The 10516-nt window shown below is 44.3% G+C and overlaps 1 protein-coding gene across 17 annotated transcripts in view; it reads left to right on the forward strand.

The window, feature by feature from the left end:
• The window catches only part of TMEM273 (transmembrane protein 273), a 33781-nt gene extending 29610 nt beyond the window's left edge, over nt 1-4171 (forward strand). For 6 of the 17 annotated variants that reach the window (XM_050805382.1, XM_050805387.1, XM_050805379.1 and 3 more), the window contains one exon: nt 2998-4171. In XM_050805382.1, coding sequence (XP_050661339.1) covers nt 2998-3022 — 25 coding nt within the window. In that variant the 3' untranslated portion in view covers nt 3023-4171. Of the gene's footprint in view, nt 1-310 lie in introns of all 17 variants that reach the window. The other 11 variants (XM_050805374.1, XM_050805371.1, XM_050805373.1 and 8 more) reach the window with 4 other exon arrangements.
• The last annotated feature ends 6345 nt before the right edge of the window (nt 4172-10516 follow it).

Genomic DNA, 10516 nt, shown 5'->3' on the forward strand with positions numbered 1-10516 from the left:
ATTCTCCATTGGCATTTGTGGTTATTCATGTGCTGAGGGCTTCCTAGAGAGGCTGAGCCTAGAGAGGCTTCCGGATGTGCTCTACCTTCTGATGGGCCTGGTTCCCTCCACCCGCACACATTATGCTTCCTTTGCAGGGGATATTCTTGCTAGTTTATTCCAGCTATTCTTGCATATTTATTTTTCCGTATGAACTTCGGAATCAACTTCAGAATCTTTCCACAGAAACAGAAATCTTTCATGGTGTGGGGGCTGGGGGAGGTCCCAGTGGAGAGTTTTATGACGATTGCTTTGTGTTTTTGGCTACCAGGTTTTTGTATAGACCAAAGCAAATAAAGTAAAAATAACACACAGAAAAAAAGAAGCAAACATCTTGGTATTTAGATTGGGATTGCATTACATTTACATATTGAGTTAACAACGATTTACTTCTTTACGATGTTAAGTGGTTCTCCACAGAAAAGAGGTAATTTTTTTCATAAAAAGTTATCTGATTTTGTGTGTTGCTGTTTTGTGTGTTTCAGGAGAGTTTTCAGATTTTACTCTTATAAGATTGTCATATATTTTGTTATATTTATTCATAAGTATTTTGCCTTTGCTGCTTTCAAAATAGAGTTTTTGTCATGATGTCGCCTACCAGGTCTTTGATTGTATTTTGATTTTGGAGGATTATGTTAACATTATAGGAGTTGCCTTGTTGCCTGCCAAATCCAAGGCAAACAAAACTTCATCCACTTTGATGATAAAAAGAGAAGTCATTCCTCGAGGTTAATAGGCATATTTTGGGAAACTTGTCACTTTCTGTAGTTGGTGAATTTGCACAGATCTGTACAGATCTGGGCAGATGCTAAAAGGAACAAGGTAGATAGACCTATGAGAATGGAACTGGAAAATAATGCCTTCACATCTGAACTACAAGCTGTTACAGAGGGTGAGAATGCTTGTTGAATTCTTTTATTATTTTTCTCTGTTTTCTCCTCTGTCCCTTGAGTTTTTACGATATTATGTCATCTGCCAAAATATAGTTCTTCTTTCCCAATTGCTATGCCTCTAATTGTTTTCTCCTCTCCGATTGCATTGACTAAAAACACCAATGTTAAATAATAGTGGGAAAATTGTGCATACAACATGCCTCTGACAGACTTTGATGGGAAATCCACTAGTGGTGTCCATCAAGTAAGATGCTGGCTCTAGGGCTGAAGCACACATATCTTACCATGTTGAGGAGCATTCATCAGTTCCTATTTTACTGAATTTTAAAAATCAGAAATGTGTGTTGGATTTTGCTAAAGATTTTTTTCAGTATTAGCAGGCATAAATGTATCCTAAAGAGATGAACCCTGGGGCTAACCAGAATGTATAGGCACCCTCATTATTAGTTTCACTTTTGTTGTTTTTTTTGTTCTTCTCTCCTTGTTGGTCTATGTGATTCTTGGAGGATGTGGTCAAAGATTTGGGTCTGTAGCCACTAAATTGTAGGGTATGCAACACTCTTGCTCTTTCTCATGATGCCAGCCTGGAGTACCATGCAGCCTAATTCACCTACTAGTCCAGCCAGCAGATGCTACCCCAGACTCTGCCAGCCTTACCTTGTTTTCTCCAGATTGTGCCTGGCTCTCTGGTGGCTGGTGACACACCCATCTGCAGAGGTATCGCTACCTGTCAGAGAGCAACTTCATCCATGAGGTAGCTCAGCAGTGTCCCTTCTTCTGTTCAGGTCAGCCAGGGGCGGGAGGAGGCTGCTCTCTTGGGCTGCCCATCCACTCTGAGTATTGGTATCTCAAGTGCGAACCTGGCTAACCCCAGCTTCTTTAGATCCCTTCCTTATCAACACCTGATGGGGCCTTTTAATGCAGGGCTTGTTAAAGACAGTAGGAAGGATGAACCCTCTGCTCAGTCTCTGGTCCTCTAAACCTCATGTTCCTCTGGACCTTCCGTCTTTTAAAGGAGAAAGAAAACCCTGACGGCCTTTGAGGCCCTTGCATGGAATCCCTTCCTTTACTTTCCTCGCCACTTCCTCTTACCATATCTTGCTGGTTTCCAGTGTCTTTCTTGTCTTTAATGTTGGTTCTACTACCATCAAGCTCTATATCCCTGACCATGACCTGTGTCCTTGGTCCTCAAATAGGGGGTAGTCAAGTTTTTGTCTGTTTTGTCTGTCTGTTTTATGGCCTTTGATGTGGCTTGTCCCACATCTATCCCGCTTTCCTGCTGTTGCTGCCCCATCTCTCATGGGGAGATCTTAGCTGTCAGGAGATTGTGACTGAATATGCACAATGGAAAGTCATAAACAATTTCGCATCATTCAATGTAAACATATATACCATTCTATTATATTCCAGATGTCTATGTGAAACTACAGTGAGGGTGTGAATTTGGTCTTAAGGCATGGAGGTATAAGTGAGTTCCTTAGAAGGGTCTGCGTCCTACTTTCAGCCCAAGTTCTGTTGTATCAGAGTCTGGTTTGTTGACTCATCTTCTCTTCCATGTTCCCCTTTTTAGACACCTATGCTGTCCTTCCCTTCCATCAAAGCTGGTACACCAAGTATGGAGAAGTCTCACCCTCTGTAACAGCTTGCAGTTCAGATGTGAAGGCATTATTTTCCAGTTCCATTCTCATAGGTCTATCTACCTTGTTCCTGGTAGCATCTGCCCAGATCTATGCAAATTCACCAACTACAGAAAGCGACAAGTTTCCCAAAATATGCCTATTAACCTCGAGGAATGATTTCTCTTTTTGTCGTCAAAGTGGATGAAGTTTTGTTTGCCTTGGGTTTGGCAGGCAGAAAACAACTTCCAGGTTGAGCTCTCCCCTTTACCCAGAAGCCACTGGCCTTCAGGTTCCTTTCTATGTTGCACAAGGAAGTGTTCCACCTTGCAGGCTTTGCTGATGAGCTTTTTTACCTGTTTAATTGTGTGAGTTGCATGAACACATGCAATAATTAGAGCATAGTTGCCCTCTCAATAAGTCTTCCAGGTGGTTCTCTTCCTTTCCAGAGATGCACAGGTGATTGAGCTGTAGGTGAGCAGTGATGTGAAGAGGGATTCTAGCTCTGTGGACAGCGGCCCATGGTTAACGTCTCAGGATGTTCTGCATTCGAAAACCCAAGGCTGGTAATGAACTTTCACATGGACTGAATATTGGAGGTAAATAATAGAAGGAATAGACTATACAGTGCCTCTGTCCTGAAGGAAACTATCACGCCTCTTCTGGAAGAAGCGGACTGCACAGAGGAAGCCTTGAGTGCTTTAGCCTGCAGTAGGAAAAGGTGGACACCAAAAACTTCACCCTGTGTTGGAGCTGTTCATGCTTCCACGAGGGCATGGTGTCCATGTCCGTGAAACCTACTACAGAAAATGGCTCATGAAAAGGGGAATCGGACCCAACACACAGCTTCCTATGCACTGCCATCTTCTCATCAGTTAGGCAATACTTTGTAGAACGATTAGCTTCACCTCTTAGCTGCCAGAGGATCCCTTCTTAAAGATGAACTCTGTGAAGATTCGGGAGTCCTGAAACATGGGGTCTCCGGGATGGTCTCCAGCCCTATCGATGATGAACACTGGCCTTCTGGAGGGGAAATGGCAGGCTGGGCTGGTGTGGGAGGAAGGGCTTTGGCATTCATGGAATGGGCCTGCTGCTCTCAGACCTTCAAAGGACGGAACCAACAAAGGACCAAATAAGAAAGCAGATACTATGCCTTGTAGAGGGCCATGAATGTCAGTTATTATTTTTTCTCCTTATATAAATTATTTTGTGGTTATTATTACAATGTGCATGGCTGTTGCATAAAAGACATGACTGGTGGAGGCTCAGGAAAGCCACGTCATTCTACAATTGCCATCAGGCTAAGGCCCCATGAGCATTTCTCTCCCTTGTAATATTAACCCTGTGTTTCTGGGATCACATCACGGAATTTTCTTTGCTTTTCCACTTTCCAGGAAATCTTTTGGACTGGGCTGCCTTCTTCATGTGTGATGAAAGATGATCTGTATTTCAGAACAAAGTGCTGTGTTGTCATAATTTGCCTGACTCCCAGGGCGTCTCTTATGCAACTTGATAACGATGCTGTTCATTAGCAGCCTTTGTTAACTGATAACCAAGAGTGGTAACGTGATACTCATAAGCAATTTTCTGTGTGTAAGATAAAATAAGCCATCTTGTATGGGATCTGCTAATTGATTTGCTTCCTTTAGCAGCATTTTAATTAAGACATCTGGTTTGTGAATGGCAGAAACACTTGTGAACTGAAGGTGAATGCTCCTGGACTCTCAGCCATCGTTTTACCTTCTGTACATACAGCAAAACCTTGGTGTTCTCTCCCCGACCCCACCTCATGACATATTTTCCTAACACCACCACTGAACTCTGGTTTGGTTTTAGCCCCACACAAAGTTTCCCAAGTGAAGAACAGAGAGAATTATGCTGAAGGCCAGCGTCCTCTCCTTGGGTCATAAAGGCCGACATCATATGGGAGGCCAATGGGCAGGAGGCCCTGACATTGAGGTCTCCCTGGCTTACACTCCAAACCCAAGCTTAATATCTTCCTTCTAGATGGCCTTCTAGTCCTATTGGAAGATCTCTGAAGCCCCCCTCGACAGCTCCTCTCCATAAGAGCAACTCCTGGGGACACAGGGTCCAATGGGCAGTAGCTCTTGGAAGTGACTGAAAGGAGTCCTAACAAGCCATTGGGTCTGCAGTGTAGCTTCTTGAGTCAGGGCCATTCCAGCATGGTTGCCTCACCCCATGGTTTGACAGTATACTAGCAGAGGCCAGAGTCTGGGCTAAGCCCCATCCTCCCAGCCTTGTAAGTTCTGGGACCCCAGGACACATACAGCTTCCCCCACCACAGCCCGCCAAGCATGGAGAACATCAGACCCAAATGGAAGGGGACAAATGGTTCTCAGATGTCAGGAGGAAGAGTCATCCTGCACAGGAAAGCAGGTCACAGATGGCTGCAGCCAGCCAGGATCTAATGAAGTGGCAGTGGTTTGGGGCCTCCAGGATTCAGTATGGGAAGGAGGGGAAGGTGAGATGGGAGAGGGTTAACTGGCAAGGTCAACAAATTAAAAATCATCTATATATGTATCAGTCTATATATCTGTAAATTAAGCGTGTTTACATTGAATCTATACAAATTAATACATAAACAATTAAATATGTGTATGTATGGGTGTCCTCCTCTGTGTGTTAAAAGTACACATATCATGCAATTTTAGGAAATAAATGCAGGTTTGGAGGAATTAATAAAACTCCTTTCTAAGCCGGCAGGGTTGCTTAGACAGAGGGAAGCTGAGCTGAACAGAACCTGAAGATGCAACCTTTTCATCATCAAAGTTGGGAAACAGCTGAGAGGCAGATAAGCTAGGCAGTTGGAAATAAAAATATCACTGCTATTGTGATTTTCAAATGAGTCACGGCATGCCAGCATCCCTCTGCATCCTCTAGAGTCCCTGCAGCATCCATGCTGCAGTCCAAGCAGGAAGTGAGCATGGCCCAGGTAAAGTGCTGGCAGCAAAGAGGCAGAGAATTGGGGGTGGGGGTGGGGGTTGGGATAGACCTTAGGGGAAGAGATGCCAAGACTTGCTGGTGGATCAATCTGTAAGGGAGGCAGAGGGAGTTCAGCACAACCCTAGGTTCGGGAGTCATTGGCTAGGATGTGGAGAGCCTGAGGAGCAATGGCCTTAGAGAGCTCTGCAACTGGGTCTTGGGTCTCCTAGGCTACTGGGGAGGCAAGGATGGGCTGCATTTGGAGAGAGTGAATCTCACCTTTCTACAGGTGTACAAACCTGCAAATCGGGGTTAAAAGCATGTGTCAACGATTATTCTAGAACGTGCTCTGGGATTTATGAGAGAAGATGGGGAAAGCCAGCTTGGAGGCTCCTTTCCCCTGAGATGGAGTGTGCAGGTTGGCTGCTTAGACAGAGAGAGGCTGAACCGGGCAGACCCGAAGATGCAGGCAGAAGGGGTAGTGGCCTGTGATAGGAAGTCCATACAGGGCCAGGTCCAGGCTATGACTGATTCTTTCCGTTCTAAGTCATTTGTCTTAATCTCAGATTTGTCAAATGAATTAATCATCCTTCAAAGAATATGATTTTTTATGAGTACATTATCATCAGATGACAAATAAGTGGCACATCTCCCAGGCCGTGTATACAGATGCGGGGAAGTCACTCAGGCCTTGAATGTCCCAGCCCCCGTTAGCAGCATATCCTATGTCCCAGTGTTCACGGTCCTGGAATTTTAACGGACTCATGACTGTCTCTTCATTTGTGGCTCCGCTCTGTGCAGTACAGAGCAGTGGTAGACTACATGAGCTGTGTAACAAAATGCTGCTTTCTGAGCTGGATAAATTATTTAATGGTGCTATGCCTCAGTTTCTACATCTGTACAATAGGCTAATGGTTGTACCTGCTCCTATTTTTTGTGAGAATTAAATGAGTAACGTGTGTAAAGTTCTTAGCACACTGACATGTAGTCAGCACTTGGTAAACATGAGCTATTACTTCTCATCGGTTTCAGGCAACTTTTACACAATTCCAAAATTCAAAGAAGGTGAGATTATGGAAGTTTTTGTTTCATTCTTAATTTACATATGTATATGTATATGTATAGGTTTTTGTTTGTTTGTTTGTTTTTGAGACAGGGTCTCAGTCTGTCACCTGGCTGGAGTTCTTTTTCACAATCACGATTCACTGCACCCTTGACCTCCCCGGGCTCAGGTGATCCTCCCACTTCATCCATCTGACTCACTGAGACTACAGGCATGTGCCACTAATTTTTGTATGTGTTGTAGAAACAGGGTTTTATCATGTGGCCTAGGCTGGTCTCGAACTCCTGTGCTCAAGCAACCCTCCTGTCCCAACCTCCCAAAGTGCTGGGATTACAGGCATGAGACACTGTGCCCAGCCTCGTTATATATTTTTAAATAAAGTTTTAATTTTAGAACAGTTTTAAACTCACCCAAAAGTTGAGAGCATAGTTGAGAGAGTTCTTGAATGCTCCACACCTGGCCTCCCCTGTTATTAACATCTTTCATTGGTATGGCACACTTGTCACAATTTAATGAGCCAATATTGATACATTATTATTGACTAAGATCTACACATTATTTGCATTTCCTGTTTTTATCTAGTATCCTTTTTCTGGTCTAAGACCCCATCCAGACCACCGCATGACATTTAGTCACAGCGTCGCCTTAGGCTCCTCTTGGTTGTGAAAATCTCTGAAACTTTCCTTGATTTTGACGACCTTGACAGTTTTGAAGAACTCTGGTCAGGCATTTTGTAGATTGGTCCTCACTAAAGTCTGTCTATTTTTCTCATGAAGATAAATTTCTTTTAAGCTAAGTTTAACATAAAATTGATTGTAATTATACAAACACCAAGTGTTCACTGATCTTTATTATTGCTCATAAAATTAGCCAGATAGCTGGCAAATCCCACTTAAGTTTGAACTGGGTAGGCTCAGTAAAGAGGAAAACTTTTGCTGTGTAAATAATGCAAAGCAGATGTTTCTAATGAGTGAGGGGCTGCTTTGGTTAGCATCACGCAATTACCATGTGCTTTAGGTAGCAACATAGTCTGGGCGAGCACCTGGGGCTCCGTGCAAGGCAGGGTAGATTGGACACTGCTGTCTTTCCTTATCAAGAGATCACCAGTTGCCTGTGCTCACTCTGCAGATAGGAGCTCCTGGTAGTGTGCTCTGAGCTCTCAGGAGAGGTGGATCAGAGCTGCTCATTATTTATCTTAGCAAAAAAGGAACCATAAGGAAGCTTTTACAATGTGGTTCTGATCTTTATCCTGTTTCCTGAGTTTAATTCAGGAGATGGCAACAAATTGTGAGTCAAGCACAACTGCTGACTAGCAGAAAAGAAATTGAAACCAGGTCCAAGAATCACCCCAAATATGTTCTGATGGGGTATTTGCAGCCAGCAGCAAGCGCTCTGCTACCGACTCACTCTGAGGGGCAGTATTTTGTGGACTTCTTCCCACAGCATCCAGAGGATGGGGCTGTGGATGGTGCTCCTCTCCCCTCTGTCAGCCTTCTGAGGTCTGCTCTCATTGATGGCTCCTGCCCCTCCTGTCAGGCCTTGACCTGGGGTCCTTCTGTCTGGATGGAAGTGGCACTGATGAACGTAAAGAAACAGTCGGTCTCAAAACAAAAATAAGACACAATGGAACAGGAGAAAACCTTCTCAGAGGATGGCGGCAAGCACCTGTTATACCCTATGGATACTTTACTCATGTAAATTATATCTGCACTCGTAGCCTAGCTTTTGTAGACACAGCTGCATGCACTCTACCAACCCACCATGATGGCCAGTGTGCCCCTTCATGGATGGAATCGTTCCTTCTCACAGTTAAGAGTGTGGACTGTAATCCAGCTGGCTAAGGTCTAATTCCTCCTGCTTACTATCTGTGCATGACCCTTGACATGTGACTCAACTTCATCTTTGTTTTCTTATTTGTAATGACGATGATGGCCCTAGAGGGTTGCTGTGACCTCCCAAACAGTTATTGCACATAAAACACTTGGAGTAGTGTCCAAAATGTATAGGTGTTCTATAAATGTTCCCTCTTCTAAAGTACGGTATGAGACACAGTGGGAAAAAACACAGAAGACATAGATGTGGCCTTAACAGAGGAAAGCACAGGCAAACAGTGTAAGTGAGTGCTGCTTTTGAAGTGTGAACAGGGTGCTGTTTGATCCCAGGAAAAAGAGAAAATCACAGTGGCCAGCAGAGCAGCATCTCTGTCTGGACACAAAGGAGTTTGTTGGTCAGAAAAGCAGACAGGACATCTGGCACCTGGCAGGGTGTCTGGCACCTGGCATGACAATGCCTGGAGGCATGAAATCATGTGGCAAGCCGGGATGAGTAAGGACATTGCTGTGTGCAGTGCTGCGGCTGAGTAGAAGGAGGGTCAGGAAGTCTATGGGGACAAACAAGGTGCTCACGTGTTCAGTCATTTGGTTGTCTGGATTTTGTGAAATCAGTTTTCTCTTTCACAAAGCAAGTTGCAGAAAGACAATAGGCAATTCTGTGAAATGGAAGTTGTGAGATGCGGAGGGAAGATCCAGGAGTTCTAGTGCTCATTTAATAGGTGTTCTAGGAGGAGGGAGCAGACAGAGCAAAAAAAGGACAGATCAGACAAGAGAACACAATTTACCAGAGCTGCCAAAAGACACTAGACCTTGGCTTCGAAGGAAGGATCTGGTGCGTAATTGGCCCTTAAAAGAAAAGAAGTAAGTGAGCTCCACATTTATTTAGATCAACTCCTGACGACCCATTCCCGTTTATACTGCATACAGGACAAGAGAGTTGAAGCAGGATGTGACCATCTTACTGTGCTGGGAAGACAGAGGTTGGGGCTTGAAGCCATCACAGTGGCTAGAATTTAGGGGAGCAATCCCAGAAAGGAAGTACCTTTTGATTTTGGAAGAGACCCCAACCCTGCTTCAAAATTCCCCTTAAATTGATGGCTGACTCCTAAACTAGGCATGCACAGAGTGAAATGCCAAGGGGCTCAGTGGAAAACAACAGCTGGAAGGCTTAAAAAGAGCTGAGCAGAGATTTCAGCAGCTGTCCTGCCATTGAGAGACAAAGTTTGAAGTTTAAATCCTGCCAAAGTATTAATAGAAGGACTCAGTGTGACGCTTAATTGTATGTATCAACTTGGCTGGGCCACAGTGCCCAGATATTTGGTCGAACATTATTTTGGATGTGTCTGTGAGGGTGTTTGTGAATGAGATTCACATTTAAGTTGGTGGACTTTCAGTCCACCAGAATCTAAGAAAACATAGAACAAGCAGATTGTCCTCCATAACTTGGCTGGGATTCATCTAATTATTAGAAGGTACGGACAAAGCAAAGCCCGAGCAGGAGGACTTCTGCAGCCTGTGGCCTTCAGGCTGGAACTGCAACCTCAGCTCTTCCTGGGTCTCTAGCCTGCTGGCCCAAACTGCATGTTGTACTTGCCAACTTCATAATTGTGTGAGCGAATTCCTTAAAATAAACCTCTTTATACACACACACACACACACACACACATCTTGTTGGTTCTGTTTCTCTGGAGAACCCTAATATACTTGGTAAGCACAGCTTGCTTCCCATGGAAACCAAGACTAGCGGTTGTGCTCTAGGACCAGAGACAGAATTGAAATAGACCCAGCCAACACAGCCTGAAACTAGGATTCTCTAGAATCAAGGTAACTTACCAGTGATGTCACTTGCCAGACTAATGATTTGTGCCCAGGCCTTAATTTTAAAGGTGACTGAAAGACCACACAGAGAGCTCATGTCATTGAAGGAATAATTTATTACAGTACTTATATTTCCTAAGAGAAGGGGACATACCATGTCCCATGAGACCACAGGGAGGAAGCACCAGGTTGGTCAAGAGGCAGAAAGAGCTAGAGAAAAGCATGGCCCAGAGCCTTTATTGAGCTTTCCATGGGAAAAGCAAGGCAACAAAGAGGAAGCAACTTAGTACTGGCTAGTGTGGATAGGGTTGG

The sequence above is a fragment of the Macaca thibetana genome, chromosome 9 (genome assembly GCF_024542745.1).
Source record: "Macaca thibetana thibetana isolate TM-01 chromosome 9, ASM2454274v1, whole genome shotgun sequence".
NCBI classification, from domain to species: Eukaryota; Metazoa; Chordata; class Mammalia; order Primates; family Cercopithecidae; genus Macaca; species Macaca thibetana.